This window comes from Canis lupus, chromosome 8, assembly GCF_048164855.1.
Source record: "Canis lupus baileyi chromosome 8, mCanLup2.hap1, whole genome shotgun sequence".
NCBI lineage: Eukaryota > Metazoa > Chordata > Mammalia > Carnivora > Canidae > Canis > Canis lupus.
Genome location: NC_132845.1, coordinates 58,702,309 through 58,726,551, shown reverse-complemented (window position 1 = coordinate 58,726,551; position 24,243 = coordinate 58,702,309). Strand labels below are relative to the sequence as shown.

The 24,243-nt window shown below is 52.9% G+C and overlaps 1 protein-coding gene across 3 annotated transcripts in view; it reads right to left on the bottom strand.

Moving 5' to 3' along the window:
* Window positions 1–24,243, bottom strand: part of KATNIP (katanin interacting protein) — a 196,099-nt gene that overhangs the window by 8,700 nt on the left and 163,156 nt on the right. For 2 of the 3 annotated variants that reach the window (XM_072836271.1, XM_072836274.1), the window contains 7 exons: window positions 19,524–19,607; window positions 18,161–18,886; window positions 17,147–17,352; window positions 14,877–14,955; window positions 8,319–8,496; window positions 3,731–3,896; window positions 602–759 (listed from right to left, as the gene is read on the bottom strand). In XM_072836271.1, the coding sequence (XP_072692372.1) occupies window positions 602–759; window positions 3,731–3,896; window positions 8,319–8,496; window positions 14,877–14,955; window positions 17,147–17,352; window positions 18,161–18,886; window positions 19,524–19,607 (1,597 nt within the window). The remainder of the gene's footprint in view (window positions 1–601; window positions 760–3,730; window positions 3,897–8,318; window positions 8,497–14,876; window positions 14,956–17,146; window positions 17,353–18,160; window positions 18,887–19,523; window positions 19,608–24,243) is intronic. The other variant, XM_072836272.1, reaches the window with a different exon arrangement.

Sequence of the window (24,243 nt, the reverse complement as noted above, 5' to 3'; positions counted from 1 at the left end):
GGCGATGTTATAATTAAGTGGCTGTTCCCAATGACCGGCCCAGGAAGTGATCCCAGCCACAGTGGAGAGAAACTCATTTTGTGTTGTGAGCTTGGCCTCTGGCGTTGGGACACTGGGGGGGTTTAAATGAGTAAACGCAACGTGGCATTTACAAATTGCCGTGAACTTAATGCGGCTGAGACTGCGGCCAAGAAATACCAGCGCACCCATGAAATGTTAGGCTCTCATTTCCTCTCTGAATCTTTTTAAACCAGGAACTCAGAAACAAGAGAGAGAAGGCCCTTCCCCGAATTGGCCGGCGGGCATTTCTGGAACGGAGGCAGGCTGCAGCCTCTCTTCCCAGCAGGAAGTGCAACGAGGCATTTAAAAAGCTCAGGCACTCCAGACTGTGGGGAACCCAAACATCCCCAGACAAGGTGGGCACATCCCCCGGGCTTCCGGGGAGGCTTGGCAGAGCTTTAGAAAACCGCCAAGTTGAAAAGCGATGCGTTTGATCATCATTTCAAAACCTTTAGGTAGAGGCTTCAGAGCGATGCGTGAAGCCAGCAGCCCGAGGACGGGGAGGGGACGACAGGACGTTCCCGGGGCTGCTCGCCCTCACCTCCGGGCCGGCTGGGGCAGCTGGCGAGCCTGGAGGTAGTCCACAAAGAGAATTTCTTGAGCATAATCAAAGTGGCAGTTGCCCGGCCCCTTCCGGATGAGGAAGCCCTCTGGAGGGGAGACACACAGGCCGTCCAGGGAGATGTGCACGATTTTGGCCTAGCAAACAAAAGGAGAAACACGCCTGAAGAAGGGAGGCCAGCCAGCGTGCGGGCCGGCAGCTGCCGTGCATGACGGAGGCCCGCCCGCAGCCCCCGGGCCTGAGAGATCACTCGGCCTGGCTTTTCTCTCCGACCAGGACCACTGGCCAGGTCCACGCTGTCTGGTGCCATCTGCACCCCATGCCAGGCGCTGTGTTGCGCACTGGGTGGATGGCAGGGGACCAGGCAGGTAAGGCCCCTGCCATGGGGGACCCCAAGTTTCAGGGGTGGCACCTGACTTGCGCCCCCCCCTCGCCCGCCACCCCGTAGCTGACCAGCTGCAGTGGCTGGAGGTGGTACAACGTGGCGGTCCAGGGCAGGGTGTTCGGGTGCCCTGATACTCATCATTAGCAGCTCTGCAAGTTCTTACCTCACCTCCCTATGCGTCAATCCCCTCCTCCGTTAAATGGGCTCACTAATGAGCTAACTTATGTAACACAGTGCCTGGCACGAGGTGTGTGCTCAGCAGGCGCTGGCACTCAGTAAATGCTGGCTGACACGGATCCTTCTTCATACCCCGGCTCACAGCTCACCTACCCCGGGGGCCAGGCCATCTATATCTGCCTCAGGCCTGGTGCAGAGTGGGCGCTTACCAAGAGCCCGCCGAATGGGTTAGATTGGGGCCAACATGCTCCCCCGGCCTAGGATAGATTTCACCAGCCAGAGGCTGGGGTCCACCAGCAAATCTCAAAGCCTTAACGGGCAGGGTCTGGGGTGGCTCAGCTCTGCTTCCTTTGGGCAGGGGGGCGGTGGATGAGTACTCTCTCTCCGGCTCACATTTTGGGATCAGGACTTCCAGCATCTTCATGGTGAGCAACATGACCCAAGTGCTGACCAAACAGGTAGATTTTCAGCTCCGGGGGACGCAGAGGGGCTTTTCCATGCAGAAAGGAGCCCTGCCCTGGGTCTCACTGATAACTAATGTGCACCTGAGGCCCTTCATTCCTTCGGCATTTTGGGAGCCCCCTCATGGCAGCCGGTCACAGGGCACGTAAGCCTGAAAAGTGTACGGTACATGGCTTCGAGTGTGGTTGGATATGGGGACCCAAAAGCTGTCTCTACATCTCCCCACTCGGCTTTGCTTAAGGCTGATTCAGACCCTGGCCCGAGGGTGGACACACACAAATAGAACTGTCACCCGCTGGCCATGCAATTGGACCAGGGACACGGAACTGGAGCAGAACAATCAGCGTGACTCCTGGGGTTTTGCTGGCTCGCCTTGAATGAAGAGGTCCCTTTTCGGCTAGCCAGAAGCTGGCAACAGAGAGCAGAGGCCCAGGAAGGCCTTCCTCCACAGAGACTGCCTCCTCTAGGAAGTGCTCCTGACTTCCCCAGGCCTCTGTTTCTTCCCTCGGATAGAGCTTCTATTATCACCTCCATCTTACAGCCAAGGAAACTAGTTCAGAAAGGCTAAGCAATTTGCTTAAGGACTCACTGCAAGGATCTGAGGCCCCATCTCCAGCATGCAAGGCCTGGCTCTAACCACACACCAGGCGCTCATAAGCAGGGTGCCCAGAGGGCCTTGGGGCACACAGGCACCCAAAGCATTTTCCTGGGGAGGGGCAGAGTTTCCATCACCTGCCCTCTGGGATCCCCCTGTCAGATTGTGTCCATCTCTCCACCCCCTCCATCCCATGGTGGCCACCTGTCACCGGCACCAAAGCTGATGGTGGCCAGGCCTGGGAGGCAGGGGCCCTAGGTCCAACATTTCCAGGTAGCAAATCCAGGCCACAGGGCCTCAGCTGATTCGCTCAAGGGAATGCAAAGGCCTAGGGCATGAGTTGAGCCAGAAGAAAGCTTTCTCAACGCCAGCGTATCTTACTTTTTAAATGTGCTGAACCTTAGAGTGTACTTGGGGAGACACCAGCATGGCCTGGGAGGATCTGTAGACCCTACAATCAGAGGGGCTGTTGCTCCAGAGGGCAAGTGCCTGGGGGCCATGGACTCCACGGTGGCCAGCTCCCACAGTGCTGCAGGCCCCACAGGGCCCATGGAAGAAATTCTGGGGCACGTGCATGGTGGGGAGCCACACCTGGGGGGGCTCACAGGATGCAAGGCCTGGCTTTGTCAATTTCTGCATGGCAGAGGATGATGACTACCTTCCCAAGGCAGGTGGCATCCTCTTCCTCCCCATTTTACAGATGAGGAGACTGAGGCCCAGGGAAAGCAGGCCACTTGCCAAAGGTCACATGGCTGGTTAGGGTCAGAGCAGGGATTCGGACCAGGGCCTTGTGACTTCAGGGCCCCAATGGCACTGCTGTATCTTAGGTGACATTATCACCATCACTTGTGTGTTCTAGGGGGAGGGGACACACCTATCAAGCCCACAGTCATATGAGGACAGAAAAACCCATGCAAAGGACACTTCTGGTGCCTTTTGTCAAAGCACAGCGGAGACCCCTGCTTTCTCACATCCTGAGGAAAAAGAACATAGTGTGTGCTCCAAGCCCAGCGGGTGTGCCCTGGGGCTCTCACGGTGTGTCCCTGGGATGAGTGAATGTATATTCTGAACCTCAGTTTTTAATACCCTGAAAGATGGGGTATTAACTTCCCAGAGGCTGGAGTGAGGGTCCCATGAAATGAATGAGTACAGAGCCCTCAGCTCAGGACCTGGCCCTCAAAGAGCTCAATGAACAACAGGGCCCCAAATTCACCACTACGGTTCCGGGCTGGACCGCTGAGGACCCCCGGCCCCCAAGAGAAGCAAAGTGCTTCTGTGTCCCAAGTCTAGCCTGGGAGCTTTAGCCCATATTTGCTGTTTGCAGAAGAAGCAAATAGCAGTGCGCTCTCTCCCTGGCTGTAACCCCCCCCCAGCTCCATTTGGAAAATTCTGGAAGATTTATGCTCCTCTCTGGCAGCCATGCCAGCTATTCATCAAGGCACCGTTTCCCTGACAGTGGACTGAGCGCGGCTGCTATTCCCCAGCTTACCCCGCGATAGGTGTCCTCAGGAGATTTATTGTAGTTCCAGAAGCGCAGGCCTGCGATGCTTTCAGCTCTGTCGAAGCGGATCGTGACCATGTGGTCCAGGCCAGGCGAGAAGGGGATCAGCCACATATGCTCATCCTCCATTGTGATGTTGGCTCCATCGATTAACCTGCAAACAGTGGGGAGGGAGCAGTGAGGTAGGGCTTGGCCATGACCTGTGGGAGAAATCAGAGCAGGGGGTCTATGCCCCTTTATGGCCCCCTGCATCCTGCCTGGTGTGAGCCTGGCTGCATTGGGCTTGTTAAGTGGAGGCAGGACTCATTACAGCCACTGTGAGGGGCCACAGCTCATCCGTAAAATCAGACAAAATAAGGAAACTGGAAGAAATAAGAGCCTGTGCTATTAAAGGTGCAGTGAAATGATCATCAAGGTTTAAAATAAAGAGGGAAATGTGTCATCTTTCAGGACCCTTTAACCTGGGGATCCCATTTCTGACATTGTTTTCCTCTAAGGAAAATTCATTCAGCCTGCAGGAAAGGCTATCTGCACAAAAATATTCATTATAGTGTTATTTATTTATGTTAGCAGAAAAAGAAAAAACAACAACAACAACAAAAAAACCCAAGAGGTCTCAGAATACAAAGGGTTAATTAAGTAAATCTGTCCAGTTAATATGATAATTGTGAGGATGATGCAATGATGTGGAAAATGATCTTAATGCTGGAAGCTGAGGACAGGAGCCAGGAGAGACCACGCAAGGATGAAAAACACATTTGTGTCAGAGGGGATGGGAGACAGATGCTTTTCTCTATTTTCCAAACTTTCTATAAAGTGCTGTATTGGCTCTACAGAACATTCTGAAAGAATTTGATTCCTTCTTTCTGGTGTCAGGTGAGAGAGATGCTAAGGTACTGGGGTGAGCTTGCGGGCTCTTGGTGTGAGAAAAGCACCAGAAGGGGCAGGTGTGTCTGTGGGGGGCTGGCCTGGCCAGTAACTATGCGGCCTGGGCAGCCCAGGGAAGACCCTCGGCCTTAGGAGGGAGCCCCTAGCTCCTTGTGTTCTTCTCAGCTGCTGTTCTAAATGAACTCATCACCTTGCCCACATTGTACTCCTATCCTGGCCAGTTTCCAGATCTCCTGCTCTGCACATCCTGCCTCATCCCCCTCAACCTGGCCTGTGTTTGTCCCAAAGACCACCATACCGCTGACTGCCCTAAACTGCCCAGCACGCTGCAGCCTGGGCCCCAGGCTGTTATCCTTATGGCTCTGGCCTGTGTCCAGCATTGCCACTGAACGGCCTGGCCCCAGGAACAGGGGCCCAACTCTCAGCTTCTTGGGCAACCCTCCCCCCTCTTCTTCCTAATTTCCTGGTGACTTTGAGGCTGCCGCACTGGGAGAAATTCCTAGATTTTAAGATAAACTTTTTTTTTTTCCTTTTACATTTTAAAGTTCTGGATTTGGAATAAATCTTACAATCTAAGTGTTCATCCAAGGAAGTAATGTTTCTTTTTTTTTCTCTAAAAGTCTGTTATTAAATTGATGGATGGTGTGTCTTACAATTGCTGGCATCTTAAAACTGAGGAAATTCAGCAATTTAAAACAGAGGTGTTTGTGGAATTAGGCTGACTGGAGAACCTTCCATTTCTTTCTAAAAGCAATTACTTCTGTGTCCTAGAGATGGGGCTACCTCCATACCAAAGCTGTTACCTGATTCTGAAAGTAGAGAGAGTTGTTGAAGCGTTTATAGTTGACGGTGAAGGAAGGTCCCTATAGACACCATCAAGAATATCCACATGAACTTGATGGGATGAGCACTGGGTGTTATTCTATATGTTGGCAAACTGAACACCAATAAAAAATAAATTTGTAAAGAAAAAAAAAAGAATATCCGCACGACACTTCCCAGCTTTGTCCACAGAAATCGTAACCAGCCCAGTAGCAATGAGCATCTCTAGTGGCTAGATTATGGTCTCTAAATACCATTTCTCAGTAGAAGGAACCAGGGCTTCTTGGGAAAAAATGGCTGATTCCACATCTGGGATAGGAAATATACAAGGGGAGCCTAGAATATCTTGTCACATCAGAAGGCAGGAAAGCTGTCACACACTACTATTTTAAAAAAGGATCTAGGAGCTCCCAGTATCTAATAATATCAATAAGATAAAAACTACAATAAATTGAAATCCTTCAAACATAGTGTTTAAATCCATGATTTATGATGGTCAAACACAAACTTTTAAAGTATGTTAGAAAAACAATTTTTTATTTTGCAAACTGAAAAATAAAGGGAAAGAACCCAAGCACTTAGACTGCCTTTCCAATTTGCATTGTACCTCAGAGTAACCAAATCATTGAAGAAAAATTTCTCTTTATTGATAAAAAAAAAAAAGAATGATAGGACCCACTAGTGCACCATCACCTTGCAATCAAGTGGATCTAGCCACTGAGCACTGACTGTCAATGTCACAAAAAGCCTTAACACCAGACACTCTATATGTCCTGAAGGGAATTCACAGTGACATCCACACCCCCACAGTCATATCTTGCCCCAATGGTCAAACCTCAACCAGATGAGGTGTCTAGATCTAATGAATAATTTACAAGAAATACAGGAGCTTGAGGAACAGGTTAAACAGTACCACAGAGATGCAACCAGTAAAATCCAGACCCTACAGGGCAAACCGTCCCCTTTTTTCAAAAGATAATTTGTGAAAAAATGAAAAAAGGAAGGGAACCTAAAGATTATAAGAAGTTAAGAGACCTATCAGAGAGTCGTAACATAAGGGTCTTAACTGGATCTCAAACCAGCCAATCACAAGGCTTGGACCTTATCTGGACCTTAATTCAAGAAACAAAAAAGGAAGATGAGGAGACATTCAGGGAAATAGGAACATGCCGGATGTCTACTAATTTAGGGAATCACCAGTAATTTTTAGGTGATTCCTAAATCTCACTCAGTAGTGAGATTATGTTCCTTTTAAAATCATTGTTTAGGGCAGCGCGGGTGGCTCAGCAGTTTGGTGCTGCCTTCAGCCCAGGGTGTGATCCTGAAGATCCAGGATCGAGTCCCACGTGGGGCCCCCTGCATGGAGCCTGCTTCTCCCTCTGCCTGTGTCTCTGCCTCTCTCTCTCTCTCTTTGTGTCTCTCATGAATAAATAAATAAAATCTTAAAAAAAAATAAAATAAAATCATTGTTTAGAGCTACATACTGAAATATTTAGCAGAAGTGCTATCAGTCTTGGGATTTGCTATCATCACATAATCTGGGTGGAGGGGGCGGTAAGTGGGCGGGTGTGGATGAACAAGTGGGGCCCGCCTTGTGATCACTTTTGCAGCAGGAGCTGGGTCCGCGGGCTCCAAGCCTGAGTATGCAGCAGTGTGGTCCGCCAACATGCGGAGTGCCGAGTAGTTCTTGAGCAGACACTGACTGCAGGCATGAAGGCCACGGGTGAGGAGCCCCTTATGGGAGAGCAGGGAGGAGTCTACCACTAACTGCAGGTGCTCTGGGCCAGGCAGGGGGCGCAGGTGCAGTGGGGCGACCCCCTCCCCGCCCTCCAGCCAGGGGACTTATCATCCTCTTTCTGCCCTACGCCTCTGATAAGGCAAGCGAGGCAGGGGAAGACAGTGGAACTCAGTGGGCTCCAAGAAGAGTCACTGCAATTTTGTTATTATTACTATTACAACTAGAGAGGTTAAGAAACTTATGAGCTGGCAAAGGGGCAGAGCCAGGATTGGAGCTCTCATCCCTCTGACCCCTGTAGGCTCCTCCCGTTTATACCTCCAGGCAGAGCCCAGGCCCTGCAGCTGTCCCGAGCAGGAGGCCCAGCGCCAGTCTGCAGTGACGGGCACGTGGACTGATACTATTATGCCAGGCTTGCCCTATTATTGACTGGCCCCAGTCTGGGCTTATGAAATCAGACAAAAGCAAAGGAAAGCACCCACAGCTGCCTGCGGAGACTTCCAGAGCCAACCCCCACCCCGCAACCTGGAGCAACGGAGATCTTTCAGCCCGAGAGGTGGGGTCACTCATGCTCAGATGCAGAGCTGGCTCAGCAAAGGTGAGACAAGGTCTCACCTGCGTTCCTGGCCCTTCACTAAGAAGAACAAAGCACAACTGCATCTGGCAGCAGAGGAGCCCCGCCCACCACTTCAGCCTGCATGGCCCTGGGAGGGTCACCTCCTTTTCCCAAGCCTTGGTTTCCCTTGACTCTAAAATGGGAAGACCACCAGGGGTGCCTGGGTGCTGCAGTCAGTTAAAGGTCTGACTCTTGATCTCAGCTCAGGTGTCAATCTTGGGGTCAGGAGTCTAAGCCCTGTGTTGGGCTCCACACTGGGGGTGGAGCCTACTTAAATAAATACATAAATAAAATGAGAAGCCGGCAGGCGCCCAGGGGTGGCTGGGGAAGGTGGAATAGGGAACACCGTGTGATGTTGGAATCTGGAGTCAAAGATGTAGAGCAGGTCCCCGAGCCCCGGCTCTGCATGGGAGCCTGAGCCACCCCGCCTCTCGGGGGCCGGAAGCGTTCTGTTGCTCATGGTTGGAGGAGATGGCCCTGGGAGTCCCTGCGGGAAGCTGCCTACAGACACTTACTTGTCCAGGGTCCGGGAGTCATCGGTGTACTCGGGGAGGTCATTTAGGTCTCTGGGGGAGGCAGTGATCTGGTGCAGGCTGATGGGCAGTGCCTGGCCGTCCTTGCCCACCACTTCCAGGCCTGTGAGCCCCAGGTAATGCGGGTCCCCCCAGGAGGCAGTGAAATTCAGCTGGAGGCCTGTAATGGGAGGAGAAGTGGCCCATGAACACTGGAGGTTCCAGAGGAGGCTCAAGACAGAGACCTAGAAAGGTATAACCTCAGCCTCTGTGTTCTACCCGCGTGAGAACCCAGACTGGAATGAAAATGCCTTCAGGGTGGGCTTTCAACCTTTTCTCCTAGTGACCCGAGGGCCTGGGACACTGCTGTTGTTCTGGAAATGTCTGCAGGATGAATGGACCAGTGTTTAAATCTGCACATGGGGGCCGCCTGGGTGTCTTGGTTGGCTAAGCGTCTGCCTTCAGCTCAGGTCATGATCTCAGGGTCCTGGGATGGAGCCCCACGTCAGGGCTCCCTGGTAAGCAGGGAGTCTGCTTCTCCCTCTCCCTCTGCCCCCACTCATTCTCTGAGAAATAAAATCTTAAAAACAAAAACAAAAACAAAAAACAAAACAAAAAAAAACAATAAACCTGCATATGGCCCTGGATCCTTTCTCATGCATCCATCATGTTGCTCTACTCTTCATGCTTCCCGTGATGCTTGGCTAACAGACCTTGTCTATCTGGCTTCTACCTAATAGTCTAACCTCATTTCATACTAGGGAGCAAGGCTCTACCCAGACAATCTTTTAATCATTCATATTTCCATTCCTCTCTCCCATCACAGGGCCTTTGCACATGCTGTTCTTGCTAGAACTCACATGACCTAGTGTGCTTACCCTTCCGATCCTGACTCACTTCCTTAGGGAAGCCCTTCTGACTTCTTTGACCACATCAAACCTCCATCCACAGCCTGCCATGTCACAAGTGAACTTCCACTTCCATGCTCTGGTCACCACTGTGATCTTGTGACCATCTGGTAAATATCCGTTTGCCCTGCCAGATGGCGAACTCCCTGAGAGCTGAAACCCCATCTGATCTGCTAGATCTTTGTGTCCTCAAAGTCTGGCACAGTGCCTGACACATAGTAGGAACTCAGTATAGATGGGATGTTTTAATAAGTAACTACACAGAGGGGTGCCTGGGTGCTTCAGTCGGTTAAACGACTGCTTTCAGCTCAAGTCATGATCCCAGGGTCTTGGGATCGAGCCCTACATTGGGCTCTGTGCTCAGTGGGGAGCCTGCTTCCCCCTCTCCCTCTGTGATCTCTCTCATTCTCACTCTCAAATAAATAAAAAATCTTAAAAAAAAAATAAATAAAAAATGTAGCTGCCTACATGGAGGCAGCTACATCAATCTATACAGCACATCAGAAATGGGCATTTCATACCAATTGGGCACCATCACGAGACTTCCCAGGATTCAGAGTAAGGAAGTGACCTACAAAGGTATGCCCATCTTTTTGCTGCCGCCTCACCCCTGCTCTACCAGAGACCATCTAGAAGTGACCCTCTGTGGTCCTGGGGCATATTGTCCAGGTGAGTCATCCATTTGCCCAGATAGCTCAAACCAAATGAAGCCTTGGTCAGGCTCTGTCAGATATTTGGCTAAAACTTCTCTTTTCTTACTGGTCTCCCATTAGAGCAAGCTCAGGCCCAGTGAACTCTCTACACTGGGAGAATGTGGAGCCTCTTTTACCACCCTTCTGGGGGGCTGTGTTAGAAAACTCACACTCTTTGCAACTTTCACAGAAGGCCAACCCTTTAGTGCTGGAAGGAGGCTGCCTGGATGTCACGTGGTCCCACCTATTTCAGGTCAGGTGTGGAAGCAGAAGCCCAGGGAGGCCGCAGGGCATCCCTATGGCTAGGAAGTGAGGCCAAGCCACCCAGCCTCCCTGGAGCTCGGCTTCTTCCCTTACACGTCATTTCCAACATGCATGTTGTAAGTCATTCTCAGATCCCTCTGCTCTCCATGGGGCCGAGGCAGCCCTGAGCATCTTGGGGGTAGATGGAAAAGATGTGACCAGCAATGGGATCGGGCACATCCTAGCATCTCATAGCAGCAACGGCACGCAAAATGGCCACACATGCTTTGCAGCGTGACTTTGCTGCTTCTCCCATCCAGACACAGGAGCCCATTTTTCCATTCCCTGAGTCCACTCCCTGAGTCTGGGCCTGGTGATTTGCTTTGGCCAATGGGAGAGAAGCAGAGGTGGTACGGGCAGAGGATGTAAAGCACGCACATGCACTGGGGCTTGTCCTCTCTCACCACACTTGGGAGGTCTGCCGTGTGAAGGAACCAGGTGAGCCTGGTCTCCCTATCTCTCTGGCCAACAGCCTCCCATCTGCTTGGAATGAAGACATCCGAGGTCATTCAGCTGCCAGCCCATCTGCTAGCTGACCAGACCCGTGAGCAGGCCCTGAAGAGGACAGCCAAGCCAGCTTAGATAAAGACGGTTCAGGCAAGCCAGGGAATTATGAGCCAGTCATGGATTAAACAGTGGTTGTGCTAAGCCACTCAAGTTTGGGTTGGTTTGGTCTACAGTGAAAGCTAATCGATATACCCCTTTTCATTTCGAGTCGGTGTTCAAATGTCATCTCCTCAGAGAGGCCTTCCCTGACCATATGCGCTCAAATGGCACCACCTCCCTACCAGCTCCTGCCTTATTTTTTGTTACAGCACTTGTCACTACCCGACAATGTATTCTTCATTCATTTACTTGTGTGTTTTCTCATCTTTCACTAAGATGGAAGCTCCCTGAGGGGAGGAGCTCTGTTGCCTTCGTATCCCCAGAGCCTAGGACAGTATCTGGAAAATAGACAGTCAATAAAAGTTTTTTTCTTCTTTTTAGATAAATGATGAGTTGAAGAGTAGGTATTCAGTAGATAATCACGGGTAAATGAATCAAAATAAAATCACTGGGATGCCCAGGTGGCTCAGTGGTTTGGCACCACCTTCAGCCCAGGGTGTGGTCCTGGGGTCCCGGGATCGAGTCCCACATTGGGCTCCCTGCATGGAGCCTTCTTCTCCCTATGCCTGTGTCTCTCCCTCTCTCTCTCTCTGTGTCTGTCATTAATAAATAAATAAAATCTTTAAAAACAAAACAAAATAAAAGCACTGAGTTTCACCAAGTTCATAGTGAATGGCAAACAAATATTCATTGATCATCTACTATGTACAAAGCCCTGTCCTCGGTCCTGGAAATCCAGACATCAACACATAGCAGAATCTCTCTGGGAGCTTCCATTGCAGTGAAGATGGACAATGAGCATATAACAGACAGACATATAGGAAAGTTCCACAGAGCCACAAATAGCATGGAGACAAGAAGGCACGAGTGCCTGTCAGGGAGTGACTAAGTGGATGGGGGAGCAGTCAGGGAGGGCCTCTTTGAGGTGGTGATGCTGGAGCTGAGACCCGGGTGATAAGGAGGAAGCCATCATTCCTCAGCATTCCTGGAAGACCATTCCAGGCTGAGAGGGCAGCAGGGGCTCTGGGACAGGAACAAATCTGACCTGTGGTTAGGGGCAGTGGAAGAAGATGAGGTCAGAAGGGCCGGTGTGGGGGGGTGCTAGATCGTGTCATGAAGTCCAGATTTTCTTCTGTCTGTGGTGGGGAGCCACTGGGAGGGTTAGACTTTGAAGCAGGGAGCTGACTCCAACCCCTCTGCATCTTGGAAAATACACTTGGGTTGGGGTCAGGTTCTCCAGGGAGACCAGGGAGGAGGCTGTTGTGATACTGGTGCCCTGGACAAGGGGTGGCCCTGGTGAAAATGGGGTGAAGCGGACAGATTCAGGATCTGTCTTGGAGACAGCACCACCAGGATGTTCAGTGGCTTCTGCAGGGAAGGAAAGAGACAATGTTTTTGACCCAAGCGACAAAGTGGCTGTGGGTACTGGTCCCGAGAGGCAGAGTGCACGATGGCAGAGGGAGTGGATTTGGATGAGGCGATCACCGTGAGGGAGAAATGCAACCTCCCCCAGGCAAAACAAGAGGTGGCCCCTCAGCCTCTCCCCAGCCACCCCCTTTGCTTGCTTGGCACGACGGACTGCAAGGACATCTAATTTGGGGTTGCTCCAAAAGCGCCTGCTCTCCTGTTTGAGCTAATATTCACGTTCTATATTCATTTTCCTCTGGTGTATCAATTAGTATTTATATAAATGGAAATTAATTTTGTTATTTCTCTCCCACGTTTCAACTCTCTCAGCTACTTTCCTATTCATCACTGCTGATATTTGCAAAACGCCCAAAATTAGTGTCATCTGCAAATTAGCAAGTCATATATCCCCTTTCAAAACATTAATAGGATTGGCCATATTTACCAACCCCAGCGCATCCCCCCGGGTCACGTTATCAAAGCTCTCTCCATTTGCACAGGCTGGTGAAGTGGGTTGAGGATTTGAGACAGTGGGGGAAAACAAAAAGGTTCAGACAAGAGAGATTCGGAAATCATATGCCTCCAAAAAGTGCAGAAGGATGCTTGGTCAGGAGGTTCTCCTTCCTACTGAGCAGAGCAGCTGAGAAATCGCACGTTCCTTACGGCAACAAGGGCTCCGAGCTCTGCTCCAGGGCAACACTCCCGAAGGTATTGAAATACATTTCTGAGAAAGGTCAGAAGCCGCTTCAGCAGGAAGGACATTTACAGACAGCATCTTTGGGGAAATGATCAGATGAAGGGGATGGTGGCTGCCTCCAGCCAGCCTCCTTTCCCTCCTTCTCTGGCTGTGGCACTCTGACCTCTACCAGGGCTCCAGGGGGCGGCTGACCCTGGTCTCGGGGCTCCAGAGATGTGCCTCTGCCTCAGGTGTGGCCAATCCCAGTTTTACACCTCACACACCCCCACTCCCCACCACAGTGAGCCGCAGCCATTGGCTTACAGATGGCAGGTGACCAAGCCAGGCCGAGGAGGCCTGATTCTGGACCCGTTGCTGGACTTCCTGGGAACCAAGGCTCTCATTTATCTGGGATTGCCGGCCAGAACGTGAACGTAAAGCCAGGGCTTCCAGGGGGACCTGTTGTGTGGATGGGTCCGAGTGGGAGAAAGGCAAGAGAGAGCGAGACAGCGCAAAGAGCGGGAGGGAAACACCAAGGCATGATGACATCATTTGCACCCCCAGATCCAGCTGTATGGACCCAATAAGAACGGAGTGTTCACTGAGATACGGCAGGGGAAGCCTCAGCAGGGTGCCTGAGTGGGAGACAAAACCAAGCCCCAAACCAGGCTCTTGCCTGCCCTAGGCTGGCTCTAGAAATTCTCTGCTGTCTCAGACTAAGTGAGAGAAATTGAGAGAGTGTTCTGGAATGTGAGGAGCCATGAGGACTCCAAGTCAGGTATCTTCCCCTTCTAAGAGGGAATTTGTCTTTGGGAAGTGAGGGAGGCAGACACGGTTCTCGCTGGGCAGGTGGGCAGGCCTCTTGGGGAAGAAGTGGGTGGCAGCAAGGCCTCGAGAAAGGGGTGTTGAGGCTGCTGGGGGGTGGTGCCCGGGTCCCATGCCCACCCCTGGGACTGAAGGACTCACTCCTCCAGGGGAGGGGAGTGCCAACAGCCTCACAGTTGAGTCCTCCCACCCTTGCTTCCTTGGCCTTGCCTGTCCCCAGAGGCAGCCCGCATCCCGAAACTTGCAGATACAGACACATGGAGCCCTGACCCCTCACTCAACTCAGGACCGGTTCAAGGGGCCTTTGCAGCTCCAGGGCTCCCTCTGCCCATCCTGCTTGCTGCCCTCCCTGAACAGCTCGCCCCAGGGAACCCCAGCAAAGAGTGGCTGACAGAGTCTCCTGGACGGGGCAGGGGAGAGAGATCCATAAGCCAGGGCCTGGGGTCTGAAGATTCCCCAGGACGCAGCACAGGTGCTGGCTGAGCATGTGTACTGAGCGGGGAGGGAGCAGCTGGAAGGGTAAGTGGGAAAAGAAGAGGGAACAGACACAGTGAAACCCGGATGGGGTTTGCTCAGAGGCCACAGACATGGTGTTTTTAAAATATCATAAAATTAGCCACCCAACACTTAAACTTTTGGAGATTTCACATAAATATCCAAATCTCTGCCTTCTCAGAAGACCCAGCACCCTGGGCTAGTATTCCTGCTGCCCCCGCCCCACCTGGAATGGGGAAGATGCAGATTTTCTTTTATGCGTGCATCTGGGTTTGAAGGTCCCAAATCACTGGACTGACAGATGCCTCAGATCTCTTCCTGTCTGTTCTATGCTTTCTGGGCTCTAGCTGCAGCCTCCTGGGTCAGGGCTACAACTAACACATAAGATGTCTGCACTCAAAATACAAAAGTGCCCTTCTGGAAAGGCCTGCTGCAGAGAGGTGTCCCTCCTCCACAGTGATGTAGACCTGCCACGACCAGCGAGCCAAGTCTAGGCTGTGTTACCCCCCATCCATCCCGTGGCTTGGCATCTTTGTGCCATGTACAACCTGCCCAACTGTCCGAGGGTCCCTGACCCAGTAGCCATGGCTCTCCCTGGCCCCTGATGCTCCTTCTTCCCCTGGACACTGTCCCAAAAGAGGATACTCACAGATCCCGTGGTAGATGCCCGGCTCTGGCGTGGTTACTTCAGGGACAGGGGGACTGGGTGGCGGCTCTAGCCCCGGGATCTACACACGGGTTAGGGGAGAAGCAGAAGGAAAGTAGGTGACTTTTCTGATACCCGTACAGCTGGCTGGCCATGCTACTATCCACCCCGAGCCCCAGATACTCCCTTGTGTCTTGTCTTGCATTTTTTGCCACCATGGAAGCTGTGTGACTGATACCATGGGCAGACCCAGAAACCCCTGTGTGTCTGAGTCCTTGCCAGCACCTCTTGTTGGTAGGGGAGGAGTTTGAGGCCATTGGCTAAGGTGAGCAGATTTTCTGGAGCAGAGAAAGACCCAATAGATGTTTACCTAGGGAGCCTGAGGAAGGAGGCAGGGAGGAGGATCAGCAGAGAGGGATGGAGGGAGGGAAGAAGGGGGAAAAATTCAACCACAGAGAGTGGCCCTCAACCTGAGAGGCCTGGGAATCTGCCTTTTTAAAGCTCCTCCGGTGATTCCCAAGGGAAGCCAGGATAAAGAACCCCTGGTCTACAGGCAGGCAGAGGGGGCAGCCACACCCCACTTCCCAGATCTCATGGGTACATCTTGCTCATTAGATTGCTACACCGTAAGTTAGGGCAAAAGGGCCTTTACTGTTTTGCAGACAAGGAGGCTGAGATGCAAAAGGAGGGGAAGCTGGCTGTCCGGGTGTTAGAGTTTTTTGGTGGGGATGGTGTTTCAGTCCCAGGAATCATGGAACCCTCAGCCTGGCCCCTTAGACATAGCCTCTTGAGGCCCTTTCTTGCCTGGCTGTGGGGAAGAGGGTGAGGAAGATGGTCTTCCAGGAGCATGCACAACACCAAGCAGCCTCAGGCCACCAGGGGAGGCTACTGTCCTGGCCCATGTGCCTTCTCATGCCTTCCTGGGCTCCCTACCCTCCCAGAGCCTCCTGGGACTCTCCCTGGTGGATCTCTCCCTGGTGGCTGCACTGACCTGGACACCGAGACAGGGTGGGTAAGGCTCCAGCCCTGGCACTTTCTAGGGTTGTGACACTGGCCTCCCAGAACACGGGCTCCTTGTCTCTGAGACAGTGAGGATTCCTTCCTGTCCCTCCCAGGCTGGATGTGATCAGAGACCCTTAGAAGCATTTGGAAAACGCTGGGCACATGAAAGGAAGCCTTCAAGGTCAGCTCCCGACTGGAGACCCATGAATCACTTCTAGACCACAGACGTGCTGTGGCTCACAGAAGGTTTGAAAGCCTTCCCACTTAGTTGCCAACGGTTTTTAATTGGGACATTTTCCATAAAAGCCCAGATTTCTGGCTCCTCCCGGAAGAAATCAGGACAACTACCAACATGAACTAGCAGCTCCCGTCTGTCCTGAGAAGCAGGGGCCTTAGCACCCCCTAGTCTTGCATGACACTTCTGCCTGCCCCTGCGGATTTTTACCCCCAGTGAACACAGTGGGGATCTGCACACCACAGCCTCACGACCTTGCCGGGCCCTGCCTTCGGTCCTCTGGTTTCCAGCTGTCCCCGCTCCCCTCCCCCACCCTCTGTAACCATCTCCTCTTTCTCCTAGGGCCTCAAGACCATCCCTGGGGGGCCTGGCTCTCCAGATTACTGGTTCTTCACTTAGACTGACCTTTCCCCTGAATGTCGTCTTTCAGTTCCTAAAAAATTGGTTTATGAGGTTAAAAACACAGACTTTGGAGTCACGCATTCAAGTTCTAGCCTGGTTACGCTCCTGCTGTGTGTCCTTGGTCAAGTCACTTAACGGGTCTGAGCCCTGATTTCTCAAATGGGGATACTGGTGATCCCTACTTGCAAGGGTGACACGGTGCTCTATCACCGAATCGCCATACGTGTGCGGAAAATGATGGTGAGGTGATCATTATTTTAATTCTAAGGCTGCCTATTAAAAGCGTTCCTAGTCCTTTCCATCAGAAACAACAGTGAGCGATCAAACCGCAACCCAAAGCAAAAATTCCCCTGAGACTGCCAACCTCTAAATTACAGAGATGACGCAGAACTGATTTCTCCTAGCTTTGATTAAAATTTGAATACTTTCTTCACTTTGCTTAAAAAAAAATAAAAAAATAAAACATAATTAGAGAATGAAATATGACACAGAGGACCAAAAAATGAAGTAGAAAAATGGGAAATGTCAAAACAGTAGCACCAGCAGCTTAAAGGCCATCCATCTTCATCCCTCCTGTTCCACTCGGAGTCAGGAGGAGAAATGTCTCCGGGGGCCCCCTTCCCCCCAGTCCTACCCGGTCCTCAGCCCACGAGCCGGCCCGGGTGTAGGGCCTGTCCCCCCCATCGCTGTCGGCGGTGCTCGGCCTCCTGGGCGTCTCCTCGCTCTGCAGGCTGCAGGGGCTCGCCACATCCACGTCAAAGGTCTCGTCTGAGCAGAATATGGCCTCCAGAATGTCATCGTCCGTCGTGAACAAGATGGTGTCTCCAAAGTGCTCTGGGGCTGGATGGGATGCCAGGGAGAGAGGAAGAGTCAACTAACTCACCCCGCCCGAATCACAATGGTTTGGAGAGCAGGGACCCAGACCCACCAACCTCTGTGCTAAAAACCCCATCCCCAACCACCACCAGTTCCTGATTTGTGTTAGGAAGCCTCCCTTATTATTATTCACACATTTGCAAATGGGATTCACATGCCCCAGGAACCACTTAGTCCTAATGAAGGGATCTAACCTAATGAGAATCGTGATCCGGCCTGAAATGAGAGATGCTTCTAAGGTGTGGGGGAGGCACCTTAGCAGATGCTGTTGGGGCCCCACCCAAGTGCCTGCTGATGCCTTTTGGGGAGCTGGAGGTTTGCCTGGTAGGGCATGGGAGTTACACCCCCAACCTTGGGGAGCCCTGCTGCTCTGCCTTAAGGCAGGACAGACCCTGCAAGTTATGCTCCAGAGCTCCGTTCGGGATCAGGCTGCGATTCGGCTTCCCCCTCGCCCTCGCCCTGCCTAGCGTCTCCCATTCTCATCCTGTCTCTCTCCTTGCACCACAGGCTCTCCTGGGAGCACCCGCAAATAAGTCGCTTGTAGAAGAATCCCCCCTTCTTCAAGGCAGACGCGGAGTAAGGACTGCACCCAGGGGAGGAGTTTAAATGAGGTCAGCTCTTGCGCCCCCCACGCTACAAAAAGCGAGGAGTGAGCCAGGCCCAGGAAGAGAGACCCATCTGTCACTGGCTAGCCAGGGCCTTTTGTCTTTCCTCAGAGCCTCAGCGGGTAGCAGGTAGTGGCTTCCAGAACATTCTTACAGACATACTGTACCTCCCGTCAGGGTCCCCGAGGCCTTGGCGATTTCTCCTTTAAAGATGCACTGCGCGTCTAGCAGCATGGTGATGTCCTTCACGCCACGGAAGGAATGTATCCGAGATTTATTGTAGTTCCATATTCGGATCAGGGCGACTTGGCAAGGGTGCACGAAGTCTATGGAGATGGAGTGGGGCTTGCCCAGCGTGAAGGGGGCCAGCCAGACATGCATGTCGTCCTGGGTCCTGTTCACCCCGTCGATGAGGTTGGTGACCACGCGGGGGTCCTTCCCGTAGGCAGGTAAAACATTGATGTCAGGGGGGTCCGCGCAAATGTTCGCGATTTGCACTGGCTCCCCCTCTGAACTGAATATTTCTATTCCGTTGAGGCCGACATAGTGCCGGTCCCCCCACGTGGACTTGATGTCGATGACCAGGCGCTGTCCGTAAGGCAAGACAGGGATTTCAAAGTCACTGCCGTCGTCGGGCTCTCCGGGGCTGTCCTCCGGGCCTCTCCTTGGCTCTGGCTTCTCCTCCTTGCCGGGGGGCAGCTGCTCGCCGTGCCGGCTGCCCTTCTGCTGCTGCAGGAACTCGTCCAGGATGTCCCCCTGCAGCTCCATGTTGGAGATGCGTCCCCGGTGGGAGCGGTCAAAGGCGCTGAGGGAGTCCCAGGACTCGTGCAGCGTGTGCTCCTGCTCGCTGCAGCACTGGGAGCGCTGCGGCGTCTTGGCGGACTGGGTGTCCTCTGGAAGAACAAAGGAGGGGTGGAGCCCCGTTAGCGGCAGGTGTGCGAGTGGGGACCCTTACAGATCGTCCCAACTGGGGAGCTCTCGGCTAGGTGGGTCGCCCTCGGGAGGGCATTCTAGAAATCAGGGGTGGGGGGGGGTGTTGCTCTTAGCTGTCTCAACGCCTAGAGGCCCTCCTGGCCTTTGACCAGGGTGGGACCAGGATGGGACTCTCCTGCCCTGCACAGGACACTCTGGGCCTCAGGTCACACGCCAACATTCAGCTTGGTAAACACTGATTATGGTTACCCGAGTCTCGATTCTGGTTGTTTTGCAAAAAATGCAAAATATTTTTCAGTGTACTTTGGATTTTCTAAGAATGTGGCCCACATGCAGATCAAGGGCAGACCTTCTGTTGTGTGAGAACCTTTGCAGAGAAGCCATCCTACACTTCAGAGCCTCCCAGGACGGGGTGGCCTGGCGACAGCGCCTGAGTCAGCAGCCAGAGGGGCTGCTCTGAGGCCGCCCTGTCACCTGACTCAGGATATTTTCAAAGAATGGGTGGAATGCTCGCTCGCACAAGAATGCTAGGTGGGGAGAAGCCAGCTGTACTCTTGCGGCCGCCGCAGACCCTGGTTATGGGCAGTGGGCACCTACGTGTAAACATGCTGCTTTCTGAGTGCGGAGTCCGGAGGACTTCTAGCTTCTTCAGCTCCCCATCTTCTGAGCTCCCCAGATGTACTATTTTTATAACCAAGAAAAAGTGCTATAAGAATTGCCAACAACACAGGTATACAGGTAAGGAGTTTACTCCTCTGTGTGGCTAGGCTGGCTTCGAGAAGGGAAGCCTGCGTCCCAGCATGTGCGGAGCGCGGGCCTGGCCCTCAGGGGGCCAGGTCTGAAGGCCGCACTCTCCTCCCTGTAGCACAGAAGAGCCCCGGCGTGCGCCCCCTGCAGCGGCCTGTCCTCACAGCCATGCTGTGGCTAAGTGCCATGGAAGGGTGTCATTCTGGAAAAACAGCAGCTGATGGACACTGACGTTCTGTTTTTCCTCTTTTCATATTGGACTGTGCCTTGCACTCCATTTTCTGCCTGTCTCCTAGGGGGCCTGGCTTCATCAATTATCCTCTCTCTCCAGAACCCTCTGTCACCCCTTCCCCACTGGCACCTTGCCCTCTGTCTGCCTGCAGACATGCATAAATCTCTCCTACTGGAAAGAAAAGGGAAGCTGGACCTGATCTCGTGGCTTCCTCCAAAGGCCGCCCTATGTTCTCCCTCCCTCGGCTGCAGCCCCTGCGCCCTCCCCACTCCCACCTTCCCTCAACCCTGCTATGGGGGGGGGGGGGCTCTGCAGAGTTACCTGTTTGGCGCACCTAAGACCCACCTGCCCTCCTCCTGATTTTCCTTTGGGGATGCCCCCACCATCAGACCATCCAGATTAGGCGAATGCTGCCAGCTGTCCTTCTGGGTGGGGAAAGGAGCTATGGAGAGAGAGCAGCTCTCTTTAAACTGGCGCCCCTAGGGGGCAGGATGTTGGACAGTGCCAGTGGCCACTTTGCTATGCTGTGAGTGGCGGGGGTGGGGTGGGGTGGGGTGGAGGGGTGGGGATCCTGGCTGATAACGAAGCCAACACAGGGAACGTGAGCGGAGATGGAGAGAGTCCCGATGACGTCATTTGAGCCCCTAGATTTAGCCATGCCTGAAGCCAGAGCCCCGGTGGCCTCCGTAAGAGTCCTGAAATTCCCACAACCCTCCACTGAGCTGACTTTCTGCAAACCAGATACAGAATCATGATGACTTCCAGGTGGAGTCTTCCACTTGACAGTCCCTCAGGGCTGGCTCAGGGCTTGGGAGCGTTTGTGCTTCCTGTCTCTCCACTGCTTCTGTTGCCAGCCTCTCCACCCCCTAGCCCTACCCCGGGCTTCTGCCCAGCCCTGTCGGGTCCCCTCTCAACACTGCCCTCCCTTTCTGAGCTCACCCAGCCAGCTTCTAGTTGCCAGGCAGGCGCTGCTCAATTTTCTATGGCAAGTTCTGGCTTTTCTTCCTCAGCCACCACTTTCTGGGCCCAGCGACCCCCCACCCCCACCCCGAAGGTCCAGAGGTGTCCACTCTGTCACTTCAAGCTCCCTGTGCCTGAGAGGGAATCTGCCACTAATTCCTCCAATTGGCATTGTCTCCCCTAGCTGGGAATGACCAGGGCCCTGGGTGAGGCCCTCCAGCTTCACTAACCTCCCTAAAGATCAGCTCCGCCGTGTGGGCCTTTCTATTCCACAGACAAAACCTCTTCCTGCCCATCCTGTGGTGCCCTCTGCCCTGCTGGCCCTCCTTGTCCCCATCCTCCTCGGGGAGGACTTCTTTGCCCTGCTCCCTAGACTGTCCCAATCAATGCCTAGCATAGAACGTGGCGCACAGGAGTGCTCAGTGCGTGCTTGTCAGCCCAGGGACAGACGGCTGGCGTCACCATTACACAACCTGTGGGTTTGGGCCCAGGAGCCCAGGGACTCCCCCCTCCACCTGTCAGCTCTGTATACCTGTCCTCCCCTCTCCCCTCCTTCTCATCTGCCATGAATAAAAAGACCCCAGGAGTTGCTTCCTCTCCTCCAGGTGTGAGGCTTAACATCTGGCAGAAAGAACTTCCCAGATGAATCGTCATGACATCAGTTTATTGGGATTTGATTTCCATCAACTGCAATGAATGGCCTGGGTTGGTCTGTAAGTGAGCCGAGGACAGCAAACAGACGTCATGTGTCAGGGACTTGGCCTGGGTTGGCAAGAAAGGCAGGACTTTGCTCTCGCTCTGCACCTGCTTTCGGATTTATTCTCCGAGATGTACGCTCTGGGTTTTGAAAACAGAGAGGTGCAGGGCTTGCTCCTGGATCTCTGGGCTGTGACAGCAGGCTGAGGGCACTGTCTGCAGGAGAACACATCACTCACTAGTCCCCGGGAGTCAGGAGGTGGGGGCGGCAAGGATCTGAGCTTTATCTTTGTCAATATTCCTACATGGCTTGGAATGGACACCAGAAAGCTGCTGCTTTAATCTGCACCCAACACAGTCTGGGGGGTGGGGGGGTGGGGACCATCAGCATAAGATGACAGGATGGAAGACTTTAAAACTACCCCTTGGCGGGGGCAAACTGTGAAGTTCAAAACCCAAGCTTATAAAAATCAAGAGCACCACGGTGTGGTATGTGCTAACCGTTACTAAAAGGGGGAACGAGAAGGAATGCAGTGAGACACAACAGAGCCATGTGAGTTCAAGGTGACCAGCCCTCCAGCCGCAGCTGATTGGACAAGGGGTGGACACCTGACCCACGTCGGCCAATCAGCGTCTCCCCTGAGACTTTGGGCATCAGAGCCGGGCAGCTGTCACTCTTGGGCTGCGGGCCTTTCCTGCCCTATGCATAGAGCAGAGAAAGGAAGAGTGAGGAACAGTGGCAGAGGCAGGGCCCAGCAGCCCTGGGGAGTCAGGGAGAAGTGTCCTGGGCACCCCCTGGCTTTCTGCTTCCTCTTTCCAATCTCAGCTGATGGGTGGTCACACTTCCTGCCTCTGGAGGTCTTGTGCTCAAACTGGGCAGGTGCGATTTTTTTCACCTCTAGCTCATGGACCCCCACTATTGCCGACACTTGCAAAATGCAGATGACATTACAATGAGATGCTCTGTTGGACAAAAGGATTTCGGGCTCTCTCTTTCTGTGACAACAATGGCTCTGGCGCCAGGGAAGAACCCAGGCGGCCATTCATTCTACAAGCAATTGGAGGGCCCAGGCCCATGCCTTTCCTGAAGGGCATGGCTGTGGGATTTGGCTCTATGTAATGGGTAATTTAAAATTTCTAAGCAACTTTCCTTTTTAGCATGACTGGCTTAACAAGCATTAAATCTCCAGGGCTTGGTTCTCAATGTGTCATTAAGCCAAGCAGTGAAATGCCTGGAAAGAAATTAAAATGAGACAAAAATCTTCTGAATGTGGACAGGTTAGAATAACACCCTTCACCTTGGAGCTCCCAGAGGTTCTATGGGTCTGTTTACCAGAAAGGCTCTAGATTGCCTGGCTCTCCCTGGTCAGGAGGCTGCGGTAATGGGGCTCTATAGGGTTAGTAATTCAAGGCATGGATGCTGGAGCAGGATGGCCTGGGTTCAGATCCTGCTCTAGCCCTTCCTGGCTGTGTGACCTGAGGACAGTTACTTAAACCTCACGTTTTCTGTATCTGTCAAATGGGGATGGTGTGAGAATTAAACCATTTGAGTAATGTGCCTGGGCCAGAGCCTAGCTTAACACAACATGCCACGCATTAAGCCACCCAAGTTTTTTCTTTACGCCATCCCTTCCATGCTTCAGAGGACCCACCACGCGTCGGGCACCTGGGTCCTGGGGACCCCGATACAGATGGGACATAGTCTCTGCCCTCAAAGAGCTTCTCAGTTCTTTTGCTCAGCTCTCCTCCCTGACACCCAGTCTCAGGGTAAAGTCCAGGTGAGGGTGGGCAGCAGAAGTTTGTAAGGCTGGGGAGGTGGGGGAGGGAGCTCTACCCAGAAGAAGGCGGAAAGGCACCTGGCATCTGAGAGACATGCCTCGGTGGCCTGTGTGACCTCAGGAGTCTGAAAGAAGCCACCAACTCTCTGCATGTCTAAGCACAGACTTGGGCTGAATGCAGACCTTTGGGGTCTGTCCTCTGGACAGTGACAGACTAGATGTTGACCTGATTCACTAGGGAACAGAAACACTGGCTTCACATACAGACACACCAGGAGGCAGAACACAGAGCGGGGGCAGTGGTGACGATAAACAGAAGCAGCTAACTCCTGCTGGGTGCTCCCGTGGGCCAGGTACTGTGCCAACCGCTGCACGCATATGGTCTCATTTTACCCTCCCATGAGATGGACATCATTGGCATCATTTTACAGACAAGGGAACTGAGGCTTGGAGGGGTTTCGGAACTTGCCCATTGGGGATGGGGGGGGTTGGTGGATACTGCCCAGGTGGTTTGACTCCTGAGCGGTGCGGGGTGGGGTGGGGTTCCATTCAGAGGATCTAAGATCTGGTGCTTGCAGAGCACTTCCCACACACCAGGCTCTGGTTCATCATCTTATTCATGCCTCACAACATTGAGAAGGGGGGAGGCGGCTTGTTCTCATTTACAGATGAGGATGCCGAGGCTCCGAAAGTGGATATGCCCGGGTCTGTAAGTCCCAGCCTAGAGGTACCAGACCTAGAAATGGCAGAGGCTGGATTCAAATGGTCTGACTCCTAGCAGCTGTGCTACATACCCTCCCAGTAGCCAAATCTGAGTGCAAATATTTAGAAACCCAACCTTTCAAAGATTCCTCAGATATAATCTACTGCAAAGTTCACACACCAGGTGAGTCCTCCCAGCAGA